We start from the raw sequence: 24312 nt of genomic DNA, 5'->3' as shown, positions 1-24312 counted from the left end.
ATTTAGTTCAGGAGACACAGTGGAGGTTCATAACGCCATCTAAAGGGCCCACAAACTTCCGCGAGTGAGCAATCTCAATAGCAGGATAAAGACTCCATGTAAAGAAGCTCAATGTCTTCCGAAAACTAGATTTAAATAATACTGTACTGATGTATCGTAAGAACATAAGAAGAGCAATGCTGGATCAGACCAGGGGTCCATCTAGTCCAGCATTCTGTTCACACAGTGGCCAACCAGCTGCCCACAGGAAACCACAAGTAGGACATGAGTGCAACAGCACCTTCCATTCCATGTTCCCCAGCAATAGGCTTACTGCCTCTGATACTGGAGGTAGCATATAGCCATCAGGACTAGTAACATTGACAGCTTCCTCCTCCAGGGATTTGTCCAGGCAGAATCCATTCTCATCCTTTTTATTCTGGTAGAGCTCCTTTGCTTCTAACAGCTGGTTCTTGGGCAGCAATTCAACTGATGGTTTCCACCATTACTGCACCTCCAGCTTCATCTGATGAATTTCTGCCATGTGGTGTCAATGCCAATAACGTAGAAGTCCCCCCTAGTGTGAAAAAAGGACCAAAGACAATCCACTTTATAATGGGTAAAATATCTGGGCTGCAGATGTGGCAAACTTCTGGGAGAATTTTCTGCCATTCACGCATCTCATATTTGAGTGTGACCAAACACACCTTACAAAGACACACTTCTGTGGCCATTTCAAACCAACAAACCAACAAACAAATGCCTATATTTTTTAAAGGATTTATGGAATCGGACATTAGCTCCTGCTGGCCTGGTTGGTGTTTCTTCCAGACTTTAACAATGCATGTCATTAACCAAACTTGGGGGCAATACCCTGTCTGGGAATTGACTTCTGTGTACTGCAAACAAAGCTAAGTGGAGTACATACAATCAGAACCAGCTCTCTGTATGGAAAACTGGGAACTGGACATGCACACACACAACCTCATATCGGTAACCATGGCAGAAGCAGTGGCTCTTCTGTTTCATGGGATCTAGGCCCCCATGTCCCCTCCCACCTGATATTTTTGTTTAAATATTTGTTTACTTCATGCTCCCGTTATTCCAAAGGCTTCCAGGCCAAACTGTACTCTGTCTGCTAAGCAAAGAGAGAGGGAGGAAAAGAGAGGCAAACTGACTGAGAGTAGAACAGAACCTTCACACGGGGGGTCAGGAAAGGAACTCCCAGTTGTGCCTAACAGAGACTTCCTGTGGTTCAGTCAGTGGGAACACTAAGTAAGAAATGGGAGGCTGCAGGAAAAGGAAACCTTCAACGGATGGGAAAGAGGAGGCTGTTTTCCTGAGGAGGAAGATCACCCTCATCCAGGCCATTGCGTTGGCTGTAGGCACTATGGTGGGCAGCGGTATCTTCATTTCTCCCAAGGGGGTGTTGCAAAACTCAGGCAATGTAGGGGTTTCATTGCTCGTGTGGCTGGCTTGTGGGATCCTGTCTCTGTTTGGTGAGTTATTTGGCTTTTTTTCTTCAGTCACTCATTTTTCCAATCTGAGGTTATTACAAAAGTGGAGGGGGGGATAGAGCCTCCCACCCTCCCCACAATGTGTGAAGAAATGGTAGTGTATCAACTTAGAAGGATGTGTCCACACAGGAATTTAGGGGACTGAATCCCTCGAAATGGGCTCCAATGGGGAAAGGGAGAATCTGCTGTTAAATGCAGAGAGTGGGTTGGATCCAGCATCTGCCTTCCACAAGAGGAAAGGCTTTGCTCATGGAAGGTCCCCCCATCCAGTTTTGGGGGATGCCCTCTTCCCGCACACACACACACCGCTGTTCACCCCATTGAGCATGATCTCCTGACTCTCTGTGAAGCCTTTCCAGGGGACTGGAGGGGGTGCCATGGGAAGGAAGGGATGGTCCACTTCTACCAGTGCCATTATCCATCTTAAATCTGGATTCAACCCCTTGAATTGGTGCAGAATGTGTCCTATTTGCTGGCTTTGTGATGACCCCCACCCCCACCCGTTGCCATGGAAATAGCCAGGCGACCATTGTGGGACTCAGTGCAGGGCACCATGTGAGGGCCAGACACACTGAATGAAAGAATGCGCATCTCTGGAGCATGTGTGTCTCTCTAGTTTGATGACAGTCTTTGGACATCTCTGTGTAGTCACTTCCTGCTGTCTCCATTCACCACTGTCTCACTAAGTACAGAAAAAGTGAGTGGGGTTGAGGAAGAAGTTTTCTTCCACAACTTCTCCACTCTACTCCATGCAAATGGCCCCAAATCAGCCAATGTGCAATGTGGACAGGAAGGCATCAAGCACAGGTTGAAGACTTGAGCCGATTGTGGGGAGTCACGGGTTCATTGAAAGAATGGTTTTGCAACCTGGATGCACTGTATGTCTCTCTCTGGGAGTCAATCTGATGTTCCTCTCCTCTTTGGGCTCATGTGACCTTTCCTTCTTGTTCACATCTCTAATCCTCCACGCTCCTCTACATGTCATGTAGCTCAGCAGTCCTGTGCCTTTCTTAGATCTATTCACTCTCAGTGTAGCAGTCACAATGGGAAACATCAGATCTATGTGGGCTCCCAACCCATGTCTGCCACTTGTGAGCATCCACTGGCATGCGGAGGATTTGAAAAGCCACTGCAAACATCACTATTCAGTCGATGGTGCTGGTGTGCCTGAGGTGGCCTTTTTTTTTTTAGCTGGCAAATTATGTACAGCCCAGCCACATGCCAAGCCAGTGAGCACAATGGGCTTTTCTACATGAGGCTATTAATCCACTGACTCTACTTTTGGTTTCATTGCAGAATTGAGATCTGGCCACTACACGAAGAGCATTCCCTTTCCTGCTTTTCTGCTGCATAACTTTTAGGTGGCACTGTGGTATAGCAGAATAGCACAAATAGACAAGTGAGAAAAGTGTTTTCTTCTGATTTCACAATTAAATGCTGCATTTCCCCTGCTCTAAAAACTCACACCAATAGTGCTCTTTAGACACAGAAGTGAAACTGGAGGGTCATAATATCATCTAAAGAACCTGTAAACAACCATGAGTAGGGAATGACAAGTGCACAATAAATGCCTTGTGTAGAAAAGCTCAATGAGGAAGACATCAAGGGGCTTGCTACAAACAGGAATATTTGTGATGTATGATCTTAATTATATCAACCCTTGTCGATAAACTGGATTTGGTGACTTTTGCCCATGTGCAGTGGGGGGGTAAGTGAGATCACATCTTCCCGCCAAGTCCACCTGATGTGCCTGTCCCACCTCTGACACCCATGGACATCTACATTTCAATAGGGTGTATACATGTACAATCCAATCCTGTTAGGCCCAAATTGCACAGTGGATTCATGAACTGAAAAGTCTGAGACGCCTTAGACATGCATAAAGTGCTTGCGGGAGCCAGTGTGGTATAGTGGTTAGAATCTCAGACTAGGACTTGGGAGATTCAGGTTCTAGTCCCCAACTCAGCCATGAAGGTCACTGGGCGACTTTGAGCCAGTCACTAACTCTCAGTCTAACCTACCTCACAGGGTTCTTGCGAGGATAAAATGGAGAGGGGGGCCATGTAAGCTGCCTTAGGTTCCCTGAAAGAAGAAAAAGGTGGGAGGAGGAGGAGGAGGAGGAGGAGGAGAAAAAGAAGAAGAAGAAGAAGAAGAAGAAGAAGAAGAAGAAGAAGAAGAAGAAGAAGAAGACGGTCAAGTATAATGCTGGCATGCTAAATATTATATGTAAATAGGTCAATGCATACGGTAAGTACAATTCACCATGACAGGGTGGGCATGGAATGCTTACATGCATATGTTCTTTACCTGTGACCCACTATGTCACATCTGTTTTAGCCCATAAAAAACGAACCGAACAACATTCTCATCTATCCCTCATGATCAGTAACAGTGAATCCTAGGGGTGTACATCAACCACAAGATTTCGTTCAGACCCTGACTGAATGATTTGGAAAACAGCCCAGTTCATCCCAGTTCACATGATTCATTCAGTGAATCAGCTGCCCAATTCGACTCCGCACAGATTTTGATTCGGAAATCCGAAGCTTTGTTCCTTCCACTGGAAATCAACGAATTACTATAAGTTTTCTGGTGTTTGATAGAACTGATATCTGCAGGCTCAGCAGCCCCTTGTGAGGAGCTGAGATCTGCTAAATTTCAGACAAATAGATGGAGGGACCTGTGTGCGAGGTGCCTATATTTTGCTTTCGTTAAAATGCAAGCTGCCAATAATTTTTTTTTTTCATTCTGTGGTGGATCTGGATAAAAATTTCAGGCATAATGGCCCCTTCTGAGGGGACCAAGCCTGCCATGTTTCAGATGAATAGGTCCAGCCCCTCAAACAGAGAACTGCCCTATGTAAAGTAGGATACACGGCAACACTAATTGACAGCATCAGCCAGGCATTCTGGAGTAGCCATTTTAAATTTCCCACAATGTCCCTGTTTAAATATCCTTCCAGGACACTGTGGGAAATTTAAAATGGCAAATGGAAGTGGCTTGGTGTGGGGGACTTACAGCATGTTGCAGTGCCACAGTGGACGGTGCTGTGGTGTGAGGGCAGTTGCCCAAGGATGTGTTTTTAAATAGCTGGGGCTATTTAAACTTGTGGTTCTCAACAGAAGAACAGATACAGCTCTCTTCATCCCATGCAGAACTATTTGTTGGGTGGGGAGGATAAGGGGGTTGTATTTTTATCCTTCTCTGAATTCAGAAATCTCCAGCGACAGCTCAGGTGACATAGTAGAATTCTTTTATTGGATTTTCCTTTTGTATTATTCTTTCTGCTGTTCTGATTATATTTTCAATGGTTCCTTTTGTTATACTTTATAGTTCTGATGTTGCTTTTAAGAGCCTTTCTAAACGACATTGTCATCCTCCAAGTGAGGACCTATGCTTTGTGACCATTATCACATTTTCCCCCCTAAATGGGGAAAGTGAGGTATTTTTTTCTGAATGGCCTCTATAATGCCATAGAAATCTCAACTGCACAATTCCCCTATACCACAGCGCCACCTAGTGGTTGCATAATGGAACATATAGAAAGGCAGAAACAGACACACACACCCTCCCCAAGGGTGGGGAAGGTATAAAGGAACCAATCTTAATCCTGCAAAGAATCCAGAAGCCTTGGTAAAGGTGTGGGTTAAAAGCTTCATGTAGAAAAGCCCTAAGTTTGTGAGCTGCTTTGGATGTAATTTTTAACAGAAAAAGGTGAGCTAGAAATATTTTTAAATCAATAAATAAATCGAACTGGAGAAACCCAGATTTGAATCCCCACTCAACCATGAAACTCATTCGTCGACCTTGGTCCACTCACCATCTCTCAACCCAACCCAACCTACCTCACAGGGTTGTTATGAAGATAAAACATGGAAGCCATGTGTGCTTTCAGTAGGGCTGTTTATATATTTGATAAATAAAATAAATGAGGTGAAACTTTGCATAAAGACTTTAACAGTGCCATCCTATACATGTCTGCTCAAAAGTAAGTTCAGTTGAGTTCCGTGGGGAAACTCCCAGGTAAGTGGAAGTTACCCTGCAGCCTAAATTTCTTGTTTTGTTTCTAGGTGCTCTGTCCTATGCTGACCTTGGAACGAGCATCACAAAGTCCGGGGGACATTACATTTACCTTTTAGAGACTCTTGGGCCATTGCCAGCCTTCTTAAGATTATGGTCTGAATTTGTTATGATCCGGTAAGGGCGGCTTTACTTTCCATTGTTCTGCAAAAGGGAGAGGCATTCTAGACGCTGGAAGAGTTATTGGGAGCTTTGTCTCTTTAAATCTCTCGACCGGGGGCATGTTCCAGCTGTGTTTTTCAAAGCAGCCAGCTGGTGAATACAGCTCCACTGTGATTTAACAAAGGTTGGGAAGAAGGGAGAGGAAAAGGCATCTAAGAAAGACACAGAGCAGTGGGGGAAGAATGAACCAAAGAAAGAACAACAGGGAAGGCCCCAGGGGAGAATAAAAATTGAAAACACCCACAGACCGAAGCCCATCTCCCTATGTCACGAGATAGATTAATATTTTCTTCCAATATGCAAGACACCAGTGTACTTTTTGCTGCGACAACAATGAAAGTGTTCTGGCTCTATAGAAATCAGCTTGATTTCTGTTCCTCCCCCCATCATCCCAGAGAGCAACTAGATAAACAGAACTGTCTGCCACAGAACATCTGGGAGCTGCCTTCTCCAAGGCAAGTGAGCTCCCAGCTTGTTCGAGAGAATCCTTGCAGCACTGGGATGGATTCTCTCAATGCCCACTGCCCTATTTCAGTGCCAATGCAACACACACAAATAGTCATTGGCCACCTCACAAAGGTCAGAACAATGAGTTCAGAGCTTGTTCCCTTTCTGTTTGTTTACCTTGTTGTCACACACAAAAGCCACAGCCTTTAGAGATCAGAAAATGGGGTGGAAGAGGAAAGATCTTTTCACCACACCAGACAAGAGAGACGGAGTATATTGTAAAGGGCTGGCCATCAAATTTCTACAAACACAATTCCAGGGGGATAGCTGTGTGAGTCTGACATAGCTACACTTCACATTTCAAGGCCTTTGCCCCACTGTGTACATTTTCCTCTCTCTAGCCACGTATGTATTTGTGTGTCAGCAGACCTGAGCCAAATATTTGCTGAATTTAGACTCAGGCCGTGAAATTTGAAAAAACAAAAACAAACAGGAGTCTATGGGTAGTACCCAATGTTAGTTCTACATAGAGTAGACCGGCTGAAACGAGTGAGACTTGTTAGTCACAACTACCTTAAGTCCCATTCATTTCAATGGGTTTACTCTATGTAGAACTAACATTAGATACTACACAATTTCTCGACCTTTTCAGGAGAACATACATTTCACTGTCAGTGGGTCATGGGTGGCTCAACATTAGCAGCAGTGACAAGTATCTTTCCCACCACCCCCTTTCGGGGGCAGCAGCAACACCCAAGCACTTCTTTCATCAGCTCGGCCACCATTTTGTGTCTTCCATAATGATCTGGATGCAGTATTTGAGGACAAACTGTGGTTTGCACAAACCATACCTTGTGCCATTTGGAATGGCAAACTTTGGTTTGCCGCAAATTAGAAGGATGTGTCTAACCCCACCACACACACACACCATGCACAGGGGGAAGGGGAGGAGAGAGTGCAAAGCTGAGGCTCACAGCTGCTCGTTCCCATTCTCCTGATCATGTTTTGGAAGCAGTGAAGGCTGGTGGCTCTGAATTTGGTGGGGCTGTAAATCTATTCTGGGTTTCAGTCAGAACTCTAAAGGAGCTATCCAGTGTACTGATTCTATTTTGGGGATAGGACAGCCCCTTGGAGAGGTCCTTTAGAGTTCTGGCTGGTTCTGACTGAAACCCAGAATGGATTTACAGCCTCACTGAAATTGGAGCCACTAATCTCCACTGTTCAGAAGATATCCTGAATGCAGCCACTGTTTTCATGTGTCATTATGGAAAAGGAGCGAAACTGGCAACAGACAGAAAACACAGCTGAGAGGAAGAGAAGGTAGCCAAAGAAAAAGATAAAAATGCCTCTGATGCAGTTTCTTGGTTACATATTCCAGCCCTGCAAATATGGCTGTGGTGTCTCTGGCATTTGGTCGATACCTCATTGAACCTTTCTTTGCCCCGTGCCACGTCCCTGCCCTAGCTGTGAAATTGATCACTACAACAGGAATCAGTGAGTATCAATGAATACTAAGTATCGTGGGCTGTCATTCAATCCTAAAAACAGACTTGCTTAAGGTTAATTCCCACTAAAGTCTATTGAATTTACTATTGAGTGTCTTTGCTCAGGATCAGGAGGCAAAGTGGCAAGACTTTAGGGCCACTTATTCCAAAGTAGTCCTATTCAAATTTGTGAGGCTATACTGCCATATTTCTAGAACATAACCATTCTCCATATGAGAACTGCTGAGCTGGGATAGTCTCCAATGTTAGCCCTACATACAGTAGACCCATTGAAATGAATGGGACTTAAGTTAGTTGTGCCTGACTTAAGTCTCATTCATTTCCATGGGTCTACTCTATGTAGGACTAACATTGGAGACTACCCCTGCTGTCCCACTTTTTCCTCCCCACAACTGGCATTGAATCAGGCCAGCAATAGCTGTGGTTGGTGCACACTCCGAACTTGAGTGCTTTAATGCAGGAGTAGGCAACCTGGTGCCCCCCAGGCATTTTGGATTACAGCTCCTATCAGCCCCATCCAGTAATGCCAATGGTCAGGAATCCTGGGAGTTGTAACCCAAAACATCTGGAGGATACCATGTTGCCTGCCTCTGCTTTAATCTCCCCAATAAGGGGCCATCCAGATGTTTTGGGCTACATCTGAGGGGCCCATATTGGCCATGCTGGCTCGGGCTGGTGGGAGTTGAAGTCCAAAAGATCTAGAGGGCACTACAATGGGGAAGGTTGAATTAAGAGATTAACGCAGACACAGGCAAAATGGTGCTCTCCAGATGTTTCAGGCTACAACTTCCTATAATATGGAAGAAGGGTTGTGGCTTCCCAATCTCCATCTAATACCAGCACTCCCACCAATTCCTAATTCCCATTTCTACCAGAAACCTTTTCTGGCACTTATCAGCCCCAAGCTCTATTTCAGCATGGGCAAAAGTGGTGAGAGCAGAGGATGTACGCTGGTGGAACAGGCATTTCCTCTAGGATGATGGCCACTGATGGAGCAGCTTATGCCGCCTTCTCCTCTGCATCCCAGCAGCCAATCAGGGGCAAGGGTGTCGGGACTCATGAAAGATGACAAACAGGAAGTGTCAAACAGTTGTGTGGGCCACAAGCTGCCTGCTTTCCCCAGCTCTCTAGTTCCAAAGCAGCATTGCGAGAACTCCCATCATACCTGGTGGCTGGGGCTGATGGGAGTTGTAATCCAAAACATTTGGAAGGCACTATTTTGCAGAAGGCTGAATTAGAAAGAAAGGCTGATTAGAAAGGCTGATTTAGTAACATTTAGAAAAAGGCTGATTTAGGGTCGAACGACACATTACGTTATCTCTCTTTTTACTAGAGTAAGTCTTTCCAGCCCTGATTTGGATCAGAACCACTGAACACCGAGAGGGGATTAAACTTTCCCCACCCCCATTGTTTGCTTCCTGAAATTCCACCCCACCCTGCACGGGGGTAAAAAAAAGAAAAGAAAAATAGCTTCCATCGATGCCACTTACTCTAGAGTTAAAAAGAGAGCAAAGATAAGCCTCAGCTACACACTATGCAGTAATGGTACAATGTAGTTTGTACATTAGAAGCATCTGGAGGGCACCATGTTGAGGTGAACATCTGATTTAGAATCATTCTGAGCTTTTAAATAGGTTGATTTAGAAACACCTGGAGGCTGATTTAGAAAGCGCAATCATGCAAACAGAGGATTTTGAATGTTTGTCTTGGAGAACTCCTCTGCCTTTAACAGTTTTGTGGCTGGGAGAAATACAGGTGCACCTTCCCACAGGGTAGAGATGCAACAACAGTCTGCTGAATTTCTGCCTGTCACACTGAAGTGCTGCCAGAAAAAATTGCCAAGGATGGGCGATTTTTCAATACTCAGCACTTTTATACAGAAAGCTTGCTGGGAATGACAGTGATTTGAAATACTGCCATCCCAACTAGTTGTTCTGACACCCAAGTTTGTGTTTGTTTTTTAATTGTCAATATTTTCAGAATGATGATCAAATAAAATTGTAATTGCTTGCCAAACAACAGGCCAAAAGCATAACTGGAACAAGAACAACAGCTATTCCTTGTACGTTTTCTAGTACATTTTCTCTCCTACGTCCCAGCCCTAGTAATAGCTCTGAATTGCTGGAGTGTTAGCTGGTCTGCCAACATACAGACGGTACTCACAGCTCTCAAGATGGTCACCGTTGGTCTGATTATCGTTCCCGGGATGATGGCTCTTGGCAGTGGTAAGATCAGTCAGAATTCTCATGTGAAGTGAAACTGGGAAGGGGCATTGGGAGGAGTGGAAGTTAGCAGTGTCAAAGACGCAAGGGAAAAAGAGAGGATGGATAGCCAGAGGTAAACATATGGTTTGACAAAGGAGGCCTAAGGGTGGAACATTTCTAGACAGGGGGTGGCCAGGTGTTCTACTTTACAGCAGACAGTTTTTTTATTTGAAGGGCTGTCCAGTTCAAGTTCGGTTTAATGATAAAGGACGCTAAGAACAGACAACAGAGGCCTTGTCATTGTCCGTCAACAGTTAACACTAGTGATGTGGCCGAATTTTGTAACTAGTTGGCTCACTGGTTGACCTTTGCCTGTTCATAACGCTCACCTTTTTAACAAGCCTGGACCGTTGTTTTACAAATTCACTATTAAGTTGGGAATTGATCGCAAGCTTCTGAGCATGCAGAGTCGATACCTAAACAAAGCCTTTTCTGTGCATGTGCTGACTTGGTTGGTTTAACCCTTGAATAATCCAGTGCGCCCAGCGCTCCCTCCCTCATTGTCGTTGTCACAGCTCCTTTCTTTTATTTTTCAAAAGAAATTACAAAAACACATCAATATTGATTCAGAATCCCTCCCCAATCCCTTCCCCAGCTTGGACAGTTTCAGGATTCTTCTTCTCCCCTCCTTTATTTTCTATTTCTATTCCAGGGTAATATATTAATTCATCCTGTTTCATTCCTTTATTATCTTCTTCTTTTCATGAGTCCCACAAATTTCTATAAGCTTCTACCAAGGTTATTCTATTCTTTTTTCGTAAAACCTATATATTTTCGCCAATCCTTCTTGAAGGTGTGTCTTTTCTTTGTTTCCTTTGTGCGCTCTTAACTTCTGTGTCAACTTTTCATTTATTGCTATGTCACAGAATTTCTTTTTCCACAATGATATTGTCAGCATCTGGGCTGTCTTCCAATTACTTGCAATTAATTGCCTCGCAGCTGTCAGCAAGAAACCAATTCCCCCCCCCCCTCTAACTTCTCTATTTTCTTATACAAACATATTCAGCAAAGCTAATTCTGGTGTTTTACAAATCTCTTCATCAGTAATTCTTTCTATTTCTTGAAAGATCTTGTCCCAGAATTTTCTGACCCTCCTACATTCCCACCACACATGCATTTGAGTACCATTAATTCCATATCCTCTCCAACACAAAGGTGATAGATTCTTATTCATTTTTGCTAACTTCACTGGTGTCAAATACCACTTTTGAACCAACTTTAGTGCAACCTCTTTTATTTTCGTGGATATTGTTTGAAAGGGAAATCAATCTAAAGTTGTTTCCAATCTTCTTCCTCTGTCTCCTCTTCAATATATTTTTCCCATATCTGCTTTATTGTTACATTTCCCCTTTTTTTGTATTTGTTGTTTTATATGCTTTTTAATATAAAACATATTCTGTAATTCCTCTTCCTTTAATCTGATCAATTCCCTGTCTATTTCTATCCAATTTACCCTCAGTCCTTCCTTCATTACTGTTAACATATGTCTTAATTGATACACATTGTAATATGTTTTTAAATATGGTATACCCCATCCCCCTTCTTGCATAGATCTATATCTGAAAACCTTTGCTGTTTGTGGCCTTTTAGTCTTACAAATAATTTTTCTATACTTTGTCATGTTGTAAACCTTTTAAATGGAATTTCTTGTGGAAGCACATTAAAAAGATAAGTAAATTTTGGTAATAACATCATTTTTATAGTCATAATCTGATCAGAAAATGTTTTAAAAAATTATTTTCCCATCTGGCTATATCATTCTTTATTTCCTTCCATGACTTCCCATAATTTAGTTTTAGCACATTCTTCTGTCTTTTAGGGACTTGGACTCCTAAATACCTAAATGCTTTTGTTACTAAAGGGATACCTGACATTTCTGAAATTTCTGTTTGTTCTTGTGGTCCTATACTGACTCATCAAATCAGATTTCTTTATTTACCTTTAGTCCTGCCACCTGTTGAAATTCTGTTAATTCCCTTATCAGTTCCTTATTCCCTTTTCTGAATTTCCTAATGGAAATAAAATGTCATCTGCATATAGGTTCAATTTAAATTCTTTCTTGCCTATGAGAATTCCTTTGATATCCTTATTTCCTCTGATTCAATCAGCCAGAAACTCAATTACCACTGTAAGCAAGAGTGGTGAAAGGGGACACCCCTGCCTTGTTCCTGAATTAAGCCTTATTTCTTCTGTCTCTAATCTGTTGTACCTTATTTTTGCTGTTGTTTGTACATATATTATCCCTATTATATGTTTAAACTTATTCCCCAAATTGTCATCGTCACAGCTTTGGCTCTGAGAGGAGGAGAAAGAGAACTCTGTGGGTCCATCTTCTTCTCTCCTCCATAGCAATCAGTGATGGCAAGTAAAGATCACATGAAATAGGCCGGCCGCATGAAAATGACCACCCAGGAAGGGGGTACATAACATGGTGACACAAGATGTCACAACACACTATGTGTTTTCACATAGGTCTTCCTGGGGGGACCTAGCTGGTCAGCTAGCTAGATGCTTCCAGGATGCTGGAATGGATCGGGGTGGTGAACCTATGGAAACAGGATGCTGGAATGGATCAGGGGTGATGAACCTGTGGCCCTCCAGTTAATGTCTGACTCCAATTCCCATCAGCCCCAGCCAGCATGTGCAATGGGCAGGGATGATGGGAGTTGTAGTCCAACAACATCTGGAGTGGCACATATTTCCCACTCCTGGACTAGAAGGATGCTGGATGTTGGTTTGATCCAGTATGACTCTTCTTGTATTGCCTGTTAGAAGGGGGAAAAACCTGTATTTCTACCTATTTTGATCAGGTCACTATGAAAATTTCCAGGATAGCTTTGACACAAGTTCGTTGACCTTCGACAAGCTGCCTCTTGCTTTTTACTCTGGGATGTTTGCCTATGGCGGGTGGTAAGTTTCTAAGTTATCACAGAAGTTCCCTTTGGCATTTGCTTAAATGACAAAAGGGGCAAACGTGCGCTTGCCACAGTTGGTGCGAGACTAATGATTGCAGCCGCTGCAGCCCCTCCATTGCACAGCATATTTTGACTCCGTGATTCTTTATTTCTTTTCTTCAGGTTCTATATAAACTTTGTAACAGAGGAAATCGTAAATCCGAAACGGTGAGTGTGAAGGAATGAAACTGCTCAGCCATTTTGTCTTTGTTCTTTGTGATAAAATGGTTGCTTTCCCTTCAGACTTTGGGCCATTTGGTGTTTAGAGATTGTTCTTGCCAGTTCATGAGGTCATGGAAGGTACAACTGGTCAGTCCCAGAAACTGAAACCTAGCAGGTGAGGGGGAGAGGAACGTAGTGACTAGGGGAACCAGAAACTTTGCCCAAAAAAAATCTACTGCCCCTCTGATGGGCTAAAATGTCAGGAGCTGGAGTTGAATAATGTATATAAGTGAAGCTAGAAAGCAGCCAATCAGTTCACATCCCTACCATTAGGCAGTCTAAGGCAGCTGGTTTGGGGTGTCATGCAAGGGCAGCAAATTGTTGATTATTTAATGTATTATTTTATTTTTACTGCCAGGGAGGGGGAGAGGCAGCTGCGGAATTTTCTGCCTCAGGTACCAAGATAACTTGACCAGCCTTGGGTACCATGTATCTTGACTTAGGTGTGCGGGTAGGGGTTGGGGTGGTATTGGATGCTCTGCCTCAGGCAGCAAAATGCCTTCGGCCATCCCTGAACGGGACCCTCCACGAGTGCCACATGATGATACCTGGTGAGATCAAACATTCATACGGAGCTCTTGTGATCAGTGTCCTCACATGCCCTGCTTCAGAAGCCAGTGCTAGGCAGCCTATGGCTCTCTCATTAGTTTCAATACCCTTCTCAAAACCCACCTTTCCTGCAAAGCCTTACGATCCCTTACAGCGGCTGCTGTAACAAAGCTCAAGAATATTTAACTGAAACAAATGCATTTTCTGTCACTACTTACCTTTGCCATCCTCTGCCTGCCTACCTGCTTGCCTGCCTGCCTGCCTGCCTGCCTGCCTGCCTGCCTGCCTGCCTGCCTGCCTTCCTTCCTTCCTTCCTTCCTTCCTTCCTTCCTTCTGTTGTCAACCCTGTGTACAAACACAGTTCAGGACCTGTTTTCTTGTACTCTGTAAAGCACCATGCAAATTGATGGCACTATATATCATTCTATAAATAGATTAATACAATTTAAGATAAACAGTGGAGAACCTTCTGCCAGGTCCTCAGGCTGAAAAAGTGACCATCATGGTGAGAACATTTCTATACCACCCTTCAAACTAATTAGGATTTCAGATTCAGAGTAGGTATTATGAATACTAAACTTGTTCCTATTTTCATGGTAGGTCCATTTGGAAATAGCTTAACAGTGTAGGAAATATGGGGTAGGAGGGAGAGAATTTGCCTTGAGTTGTGAACCAAGTAAAATTCTTGAACTTCTTTATTTTCCTGTTCTTACATTCATACATTCTGTGTTTATAAAGGAGAAAATAGCTATAGGCCAAAGGAAAATGTACATCTACAGATGAACTGTGTAAAAGAGATGCTTTTATTCTTCAGGAACATCCCACTGGCTGTTATGGTGTCCTTAACAGTGGTTACAGTATGTTACATCCTTACCAATGTGTCTTACTACACAGTCCTGACACCACAAGAAATTCTCAATTCCGATGCAGTAGCTGTGGTAAGTCTGGTAGTTCTTTCACTATTTGTATTTTATAAATCGGTATTATCAAGGTTAGGGGTGGAGAGGGAGATGGTTTAGCAGGCCTGTTTGGAAAGTCACTCAGGCTTATTTAAAGAAAATAACAGATTGTGAATTCTAGCACCTAAAGCAGACATCTGTTTCCATGGGCAGTGAAAAGGAAGATGAGCTCACCTCCCCAAACAAGAGTTTAAGAAGAATCTTTTGTTTGTATACCTATACGTGAGAAAAACCAGATATATATTATAGATTACTAGATTCTGAGCATTTCCAAAGCAAGTCACCTCTGCTCTGTGTAAAGTGATCATTTTTATGATATCTTTCTGCTATCAGACTTTTATGTTTTAACAGGCCTTTGGTCTGTCAAGCTGACTTAAAAAAAGGAAAGAATTATGTCTCACTTTAAAATGGCCTCTCTTGTTGGCTGGTTGTGTTGCTCTTCTATTTTATTTAGGTTTTTTCCCTCCAAAACATGATTTTTGAAAATTGTTTTATTGTGTTTTTATTGTTAGCTGCCTTGGGTAACAATTACAGAAAGAAATTGAAATAATAATGAATTTCTTCTCCAGAAAGATATAAAAATATACAGAGGAAAGGGTAGAGTGATGGGCTGATAAGACTTTCTGGATTTACTCCTAGAGCTTTGCTGATAAAGTTTTCAAGAGCCTTTCCTCTGTGATTCCAATCCTTGTAGCTCTATCATGTTTTGGCGCTTTGAATGGAGGAATCTTTGCTGCATCAAGGTAAAGGTTTCAGAATATCTTCTCCCAATGACAGGAACTGTGTCTGTTTCAGACCCAGTCTACAGTTCCTGATCTGACAATGGCTCTCCTCTCCCAAAATGGTAGTGCAGAAGGAAGAGGGAAAGCAGCTATCTTTCCACAAATCTTACTTCTGTACAGAAATTGCATTTTTAAAAATCACCATTTCATCCAGGTACATAGTTTCAAAAGTCTACATTTTGCTGCACTTACCCATTTAGAAGCTGTAACACAGAGGTGTTGAACCTCTTTCAGCCTGATGGCCAAATTCAATTTCAGATCAGCTTTTGGGGGCCACATTCCAGTGGTGGGTGGGGCTGAAGGCAAAACAAGGTGGTGCCAAAGGCAAAGGGGGTAGAGCCAAAATAGTCAAAATACCGGCATATTGTAATTTAAAACTCTCACTGCCAGTGACTAAGCCTGAGGAGAGGCAATTCAACCTTTTAGAATAAGGGAAAAACTGCACAAAACAAAATGGGTGAGGCATGGGGAAGGAGGCGTGACCATCTGGGGAACCTCAGAGCAGAGGACTGTGACCTAGTGTCGTGTTCCTTCATCCTCCCCCCTCACAATCAGCACACTCCAGGACACAAAGCTTTGGGCTACACTACTTTATTAGTTAAGGATGAGCTTCTTTACAAATGCAGATTCTAGGAAACTCTCAGACTGCATAGAACCACCTAATCCACACATCTATGGATATCAATAGAGGAGACGAAGTGGAAGTTAGAGAAGTTGCCAGCAGTCTGGGCAAGAACTTCTTGGCCAAACTAGCTTCGCAGGGATGCCCCTCCCTTAGGGTGGCTCCCTCCGACGTTGGCTTGCACAAGTGGCCAACCTGATGGACCATCTGAGCCCTGCCCCTAACTTTTCCTGCTTCGCTCTGTGACGGACCCTAGTGTCCCTCAAGTAATGCCCCTCACCTTCCTCCTCCTCCAAAACCAGGGTTCTCATGGTGGAGAAATAGCAGGGGGGCATTCAGGCTGGGCCATCTGTGTGTCAAGGTCTTGGGAAGAAAGTCTCGCCATATCTAGGCTCACCAGGGAGGGTGCCTCCCCCATTCTGGTTGTTCCCATTCTGATTCTGAATCTGAGCGGCCAGACATCTCCATATGCTCAGATTTATTCCCGACACCTAGGTGGCCTGGATTTGGCCCATGGGCCTCAGGTTCTGTACCCCTGCTGTAAGAGGAAGTAGCTTCCAAACATCAGCAAATTGTGGAAAAAGAAACGCCACACTAATCTAGCACATGTGTATATATTTTTCCCCTTCAAGATAAGGCCTCTGCTCTGCAGAAGAAAAGTCAAGCATGCTGGTGTGGTTACAAAAGCAGTTTCTCCCTAACTTGACATATCATACTCAATGCAATTCACATGAACAACAGCTGCTGCGTTCTGCTACTTGATCATTTCATGAAAAAATTAAAAAGGAATATTCCAGTCAATTGCCTGATGGTGGCAGCTTAAGACTAGGGGAAACTACAGGGTCATCTTGAATGATGGTTAGATTTCAGTCGAATAAAAACAGGTCTTCAACATTTCGGACATTCTAGGCACATTGCTGCTGAGGTTGTAGTGCAGCCTTCCCCATACTGGTGCCCTCCAGATGTTTAGGACTTCAACTCCCATCAGCCCCAGCCACAATAGCCATTGGTGAGATAGTTGTAAGCCAAAACATCTGGAGGGCCACAAGTTGCCCACACCTCTAGTAGTGCTTTTGCAGCTGAGGGTTTCTAAGATAAAATACATTGATTTATGCATCTTAAAGAGCCAGTGGTAATTCTAGCGCTAACAGGGGAAGCTTGATTCAGTGTGCAGCCATCACTTGACAATTTCAAATTGCACCATATTTAAAGCTGGCTTTGTTCTACAGGATGCCGTTTGCAGCTGCACGAGAAGGACAGTGGCCAGCTCTCTTTTCAATGATACACCTTCAAAGGCACACTCCTCTCCCAGCCCTGATATTAATGGTATGCACAATGGAAAGGTTTAGAATAAGCAAGGAACGAATCCGCCCAGCTCCCTACTCCTAAATGAATGAACAGGGCATTTGGAAATGAGAAGTAGACATTTCTCTTTTACATGATGGCACACTATGATCTATTCTTCCCATCACAGTCTTAAAAGCAAATGGTCCTTCCATGTTGTCATTACTTTCCTGCCCATTGGTAAAGCATCAAAGTACTTCGTGGCTCATATGCAACAGCCCTCAGTAACTCTTCAGTAAGCCCAGCTCACCATTTGGGAACAGGTTCATGTAAATGAACTCAAGGTGAAATTTGTTCTTGGAAACAAGTCCAATATACATTGGTTTCCACAACTCTCCTGTTGTGGAAACCAACACTAAGGAAAACTGCACACAAGGGAAAACTGGTCTGCAAATCAGTTCTGAGTTATACATGGAAAGGTATTAAAATAGTGGGAGATATAAATGGCTTTATAATATATTGACGTATTTCGCCACCACAAATTTTCTTCCTGTATCCAGTTGCCATTGATCTACTTGATGGTGTCCATTGGTGACCTCTATGGGCTGTTGAACTTCTATAGCTTCTCACGCTGGTTCTTCATAGGCCTTGCCACTTTGGGGCTTATAGTACATCGCTATCGGCATCCAGAAATCCCAAGACCTTTTAAGGTAAGAAGGTCAAAACTGACACTATTGGAGAGATGGGAAAAGGTAGAGCTGCATTTCTATGATGGCCTGCCTAGAGAGAGACATAGGCACATAGAGGAAAAGCCAAAGTGGAAAAATCTCAGAGCACACAAAAATGAACTTTTTTGCCTAGTGCAGGCATAAACCACTTAGAGATAATTTTAAATATGCTCAGTGGTGTCTAAATCTCTTAAATAAATGAGTAAATTAAAAAAATGCAATCTAAGCCTCTGAACTTGGATGCTTACAGCCATCCTATGCAGAGCAGGAGGAGTGGTGGTGGTGAATTTCGCCTCCGCGCTCCTCCCACTCTGCATTTGGCTAGATGGGCTTTTTTGCCTGTCTAGCTGGGGTTCTGCAGAGGAGGAGGGAAGGAGGCTGGGGAGGCCTGAGGGTACATCATAAGCCAGCCTCCCCAGCCCCCTCCCCACCCACCAGCATGCCCCCTTTTCTCTCTGCACCAGCTGCGAGGAGGAGGGGAGCTTGGATCCTGGCTCTGAGGTCAGAGTGCTGTCTCCAACCTCGAATCCAGGAATCCAAACTAGTCTATCCCCCCACCCCCCGACTCTGTCTAGGGGCCATAGGATTACTCCCTCTGAGTGGTTTGTTGCCCTGTTCTTATAAGATCCCAAACGTACACTGAAGCAGTGAAGCCATGGTTTACTTTGCCAAACTAAACCTTGACCTCAGAGGGGAACACTAGTCTTGGAACTTTTGCTTTTTTTACCATACAAGCAGAGAGATGCAAGAACTACCTTAACCACAGTTTGCTCAGGGCAGATGAAACTTTTAACACCAAACCATGTTTTGACATCCCAGTTTACAGCCAATCAAAGGATGAAAACTAAACAAAGAAGTGAATTAAGGATATGCCAGAAATGGAAGCAGGGAGAGACTGTCACAACCATGTGGGAGTATTTAGGAAGATGCCATGAAGAAGTCCAGAACTAGCTCCTTTTCCTGTATTGTTTCAAAACACAATGAGTTAGAAACAGCAGCATTACTAGAAAATGTTGCTTAGAGCCAGCGTGGAGTAGTGGTTAGAGTGCTGGACTGGGAATCAGGAGACCATGAGTCTCGCTTTGAGCCAGTCACGGACTCTCAGCCTAACATACCTCACAGGGTGGTTGCGAGGATAAAATGGAGCGGAGGACTGTGTAAGTCGCCTTGGGCTCCTGCAGGAAAGGTGGCATATAAATGTGACAAATGAATAAACAGTGCAGGGGTAGGATATGCACTGTACCATCTTCAAGACTAAGTAACAAATAACACATTTGGACCACTCTTCATCATGTTCAGATCAACATGATCATGGAATCATAGAATAGTAGGCTTGGAAGGGGCCTACAAGGCCATCCAGTCCAACCCCCTGCTCAGTGCAGGAATCCAAGTCAGAGCATCCCCGACAGATGGCTGTCCAGCCTCGTCTTGAAGGCCTCCAGTGCGGGAGAGCCCACCACCTCCCTAGGTAATTGGTTCCATTGTCGTATTGCTCTAACAGTCAGAACGTTTTTCCTGATGTTCAGCCAGAATCTGGCTTCCTGTAACTTGAGCCCATTATTCCATGTCCGGATGATCGAGATTCTGGCCTTCCTGATCTGTTGCCTATATGCTTAAAATAGGTTTAACCAGTATAGGTTGTGCTCTTGATTCCCATTTGACCCTCTTTCCTTTAGGTGCCTCTGTTTTTCCCACTGATATTCACAATAGCCTGTTTCTTCATTGTGGGGACATCCCTGTATTCCGATCCTGTGAACACCAGTATAGGTTGTGCTGTAACTCTGTCTGGCTTGCCTGTCTACTATCTGGTGGTTCAGAAAACTAGAATACCAGGCTGCTGCACATCCAAGTTCAGTAAGTATGGCCAGTGGTGCTGCTAAGTTTGAGGAGGCTCTGAGCAATGTGCCCTCCTGTCCACCCACTCCCAGCCGCTGCCCTGCTGTCTCTCCCCCTCCCCGCCCGCCAACTTGACAGGCACGGGGCAAGCAATCTGTGAAAGAAATGGAAAAAGAAACATGTGGCCCACTAGGTGTGCACTCCTGGTGTACAGTGCAAATCCTCGGCAGGGAGGAGCAACAACCACAGCCTATGTAACAGCTAGGGCCTTTTATTGTGGCGCATGGGGCATGTTTGTATGAGGATTAGGCCAGAAAGTTAGTTGAATCCCAGGGAGAAGCTTCATGGGTGACGGTTGTCCATCCTAGACCGAACTTAAATAAGGACTGTTGTGCTCCACGTACACTGATGTTTGGAGCTCTAGATTCTGATAAAAGGAAATATTGGTTTCTTACTGTATGGAAATGCATGTCTCCCCCTCACACTTTGAGCCATAAACACTGGCATACATGTGTCAATTGTGAAATTCTCCCTAATTTATGCCAATTTTGAAGCCTCCCTTTAAGGGTTTTGAGCTGCCATAGTTGATCCCATATGTAGGGGTGTACAACTCACGGGCCACATGCAGCCCCTGGCTGTGTGATGTGCAGCCTCTATGCTGCCACCACCAAATTCCTCCCCTCTCCCACATTTCTTCATTTATTTTCATTTCTATACCACCCAATAGCCGAAGCTCTCTGGGCGGTTCGCAGAAATTAAAACCAAAAAGTGCAGGATAAATTATCAAATATAAAAGCATTAAAATCACATTGCTGAATTTCTCCTATCCTCATATGTATGCATACGTGTATCTTTGTGTGCACAGCCCCCAGCTGACACCAGGTGTGGCTATCAGGACCAAAAAGATTGGGCACCCCTGCTGTATATACATGGTCAGCTTTTGGTTAAGCTCATGCAAATTAGGAAATGAATAAGACTTCCAGGAGCTCTACAGTGGCAGTAACATAAGAGCACTTAAGCAAATAGCCCTTCTTTCCAACAAATTATATACAGAAAGGAGCACTTAGGAGGAAATCTTCCACAGGCATTCCTCAATGCCATTTCACACCTTACAAAAATTAGCAAGCATACACCTGAATGGAGCACTTATCTGCCTTGTTAATGAAACTCACAAAAGCCATACTGGTATTTTTAATTACATATACACAGAGGGAGCCAAGCAAGATAGGTGCATCCTTCATAGAGAACATCAGGGTTGATATGTGTAAGTCCAATTGATGATGCGGCCCAAGTTTTGTTTTTTGCTGAAGAAAAATTCTGAACGATGGCTCTCTCAAACTAAATCCTTCTTCTTTATTTATTTCTTTGTTACATTTCTTTAGACTCCATGACAGTGAAACTGCAGATCCTGATGAAAGTGGCTCTCCAGGAAGTCCAGACTTACTGAAGGAGTTGTGCATCTGAGCAAAGAATGTACAGACCTCAAGGCCCCTTTGCATCAGTTCCTCTGGGAGCTCCTCACACTCCCAACAGTGAGGAACACACCCCCAGTCCATTTTTAAGCAATGAGGAGAGAAGTACAACAAGCTATTATCTCCCTACAAATTATCCAGAGTGGTTATTTTCTGCACAACAGCTTCAACAAGCACATCCTAGCTTTGCTTATATGCTAGTATTTGAAGCTCAGTATATAGCAGGGGTGGGCAAATTGTGGCCTTCCCGATATTTTGGCCTACAACTCCCATCATCCCTTACCACTGACTATGCTGGCTAAGGCTAATAGGAGTTGGTAGGACAAAACATCTGAAGGGGTGCATGTTGCTGGGCCAGACAAATGGTAAATCTAGTGCATACCAAACTTTGCAGCATATTAAAAGCTGCTGCCCAGGTGAGGAATTTTGTTCACCTCTATGCTGACAGGGACTGAAAATGGAAAATTCTGTATCAACACACAGCCCTACGAACAGATCAAAGTGACTGTTGCATAAAGACAGGCAACTGGATTTTCAGGGGAATCATTATACAGTGGCTACTCTCCAGGGCTGGGGTAAATGGAAAAACAAACCTAGCTCCAGGTTTGCCACCACTAGCTTAATTTGTTTTATATTCTATAAAACTTAACATTGAAGAAACTAGTAGCTGTGAAACATGGGCATACCCTAGAATGCATAGATCTGAAGGTTTGCGGTCAAGGATATGTAAGCAAGGAATCAAAATGAATCAAAATGCTTGATATAAAAAATGAATGGTATCAATATCTCCATAAAAATAACTCGGAAGCTTATCTGGCCCAGAATATTAAGACACCTGACATCCTTTTGGAGAACCCAGTTCATTTTTGGAAGTCAGGAAATTGAAAGATTAAACTTCTAGGTTATTCATTTAAGGGTAAACCATGGTTAGCAGACAGTGTGCAAGACCGATTTGGGCAAAAGCATTCAATTTTCAGTATAAAAAGATATTTGGTAAGAGGGCGTTTCACTTTCTAGAGATGTGAACATTAAGGAGAAAGGTGTCAAGATTAGTCAGTAGGCAGTATCCAATCCTTACTGCTAGTGCAGCGGGAAGCTAGTGGCTCCAGGAGCAAGTGGAAATACTAGTTTCCACAATGGGGCAGTTCAGCAGAACTTACAGAAGGAAGCTCTGCTGATGAGACCCAATCCAGAAACAAGCATCTCTGCTCGTTTCCAGGGTTGCTTTAAGAACCACTAGCTCTCTGTTGCACAAGCAATGAGATCAAGCAGGAGCGCAGAGTCAGCATTAGACACTGTCCATTGTTACTCAACTCTTGCAAAGTTAAAAGTAATTTATAGGTCAGGAGAAAGCCTATGGTAGGCCTGTAACCAAAAAGGGACTTTTTTCCCCACATCGATTCAAAACTGTTAGCAGGAACTATGTAATACCTTACAATAGTCAACAAGTCCCAAATCCACTGTTTTTTACTGTTTCATTCAGTACATGGTCATTATGTGCTTATCAAATACAGCTTTTCTCATTCTTTCTCATAGAAACTAAAACAGCTTGCAGGGCTACCAGTGAAGCCACGGACACATAAAGTGTTCCTCCTCCTCCAGAGGAAGCTCTTGTGTCAAGTTACACAATATGCCTTGCTCATCCTGAAGATTTCCTTCTGACATTGCTTTTCTAGTTTACAAAACATTTAAATGAGGCACGTCTTCATCAACCCCCAAACATATGTTCTGATTTTATAAATGGAACCTTCATTTTTAATCTACCAAGACACACGAGGGTTGATCCTAAATGAGTAGTATATGGTGCTGGAAGGTTTAAGATATATATTTCAGATTAAAGTATTGTAATGACTTGCTTTAATATTTGTTCTATTAGTTATTACTTTAAATTTTAATTGTACATTTTAATAATGAAAATAAAATATAGTTATAAAAACATACCTCGACAAATTAAGCCACTCTACGAGATGGATCCCTGCATCAGAGCAGGGAGGCCCCATGCAGCACTGGTCTCACCTCTCTTTGCACCAATAGATAGGCAGAGATTTCTGAAGGCAATATCAACTGGGCTATCTTGCATCTGTAAAGAGATGCCTACCTATTGCTCTGGGTGTTAAGAAAATGCACATCTTTGAGAGTGAGATATGTCTCTAGTCCTAATCTGGAATAAAGCACTGTGCCCCAGGAATCAAAGTCTGAGAAACACTCACTTATACCATGGGCTACTGCCCATGTGCATTTTGTCAGCAAAAGCTGCAAACAGTAGGTAACTGTGATTCATAAGTGATGCTATTTAAAAATATTGTGTATGTTCACCTAAACTTTAAGTGAGGTTTCCCATGCCTGACCCAAAGTAACATATGATGCATCCCTTCCAATTGGAGAAGCGGAGAACCCAGGAGTGAGAGACTATGAGTGAGAAAGAGGGGTGTGCATGCAGGGTTGGGGAGAGACAAAGGAGAATTCTCAGTGGCCACTTCTCCATGGATCCAGAAACATGCCTGCATGCTACCCTAGAAGATAGGAACCAGGTCCCTCTGATTCACCTCACACAGGGACAGGATTGGGAAAAACAGGCTGGTAGGGAAGGGTATATGAATGCCAGTCTTCAGAACGCAACATTTATGTCAAGCAGCCTGGATTTCTCCTAGATGTTTGGTTTGTACAAAGTCTAATCTTTTTAATCCAGGTGCAACAACTGCTGGGAAAGCAGATGACAATTTATATCACCTGTCAATTTAGTATTTTGTACCTCAAAAACTTTTAGAAACAGTTTGGTTTAGCCTGTGCATTCAGGATTCCCAGAACGGATAAGTTATCGTAAGTTCCTTCATCGATAGGAAGCATCGTTTTGCCATTTCATTTTACAGACCAACACCTCATATGCCTAAACTGCATGATTACATGTCAGCAAACTATTGCTTTCCTCTTTAAGTCAGGGGTGTCCCCG

The 24312-nt window shown here is 43.5% G+C and overlaps 1 protein-coding gene across 1 annotated transcript; it reads left to right on the top strand.

The window, feature by feature from the left end:
- The first annotated feature begins 1119 nt into the window (after nucleotides 1-1119).
- On the top strand, nucleotides 1120-22677 carry LOC146339489 (cystine/glutamate transporter-like). The gene is made up of 12 exons (XM_084809543.1): nucleotides 1120-1478; nucleotides 5567-5693; nucleotides 7564-7679; nucleotides 9790-9915; nucleotides 12765-12864; nucleotides 13032-13076; nucleotides 14494-14617; nucleotides 15278-15381; nucleotides 17272-17368; nucleotides 17887-18036; nucleotides 19731-19908; nucleotides 21273-22677. Exons 1-12 carry the CDS (start codon nucleotides 1262-1264, stop codon nucleotides 21335-21337), a joined length of 1449 nt encoding a protein of 482 aa, XP_084665669.1. The 5' UTR covers nucleotides 1120-1261; the 3' UTR covers nucleotides 21338-22677.
- The last annotated feature ends 1635 nt before the right edge of the window (nucleotides 22678-24312 follow it).

The sequence above is a fragment of the Heloderma suspectum genome, chromosome 7 (assembly GCF_057233095.1).
Source record: "Heloderma suspectum isolate Gila_16-S chromosome 7, 16-S_ref, whole genome shotgun sequence".
Lineage (NCBI taxonomy): Eukaryota > Metazoa > Chordata > Lepidosauria > Squamata > Helodermatidae > Heloderma > Heloderma suspectum.
Note: the sequence above shows the minus strand (reverse complement) of the source record. Positions and strands in the feature narration are given on the sequence as shown.

Excerpts from the sequence above, each read along its gene's own strand:
- LOC146339489 (XM_084809543.1), top strand. The coding sequence starts at position 1,262 with ATGGGAGGCTGCAGGAAAAGGAAACCTTCAACGGATGGGAAAGAGGAG. Across the intron at positions 5,694-7,563 it reads TCTGAATTTGTTATGATCCG|CCCTGCAAATATGGCTGTGG; the intron begins GTAAGGGCGGCT and ends TACATATTCCAG. Across the intron at positions 17,369-17,886 it reads TCCCAGCCCTGATATTAATG|TTGCCATTGATCTACTTGAT; the intron begins GTATGCACAATG and ends TCCTGTATCCAG.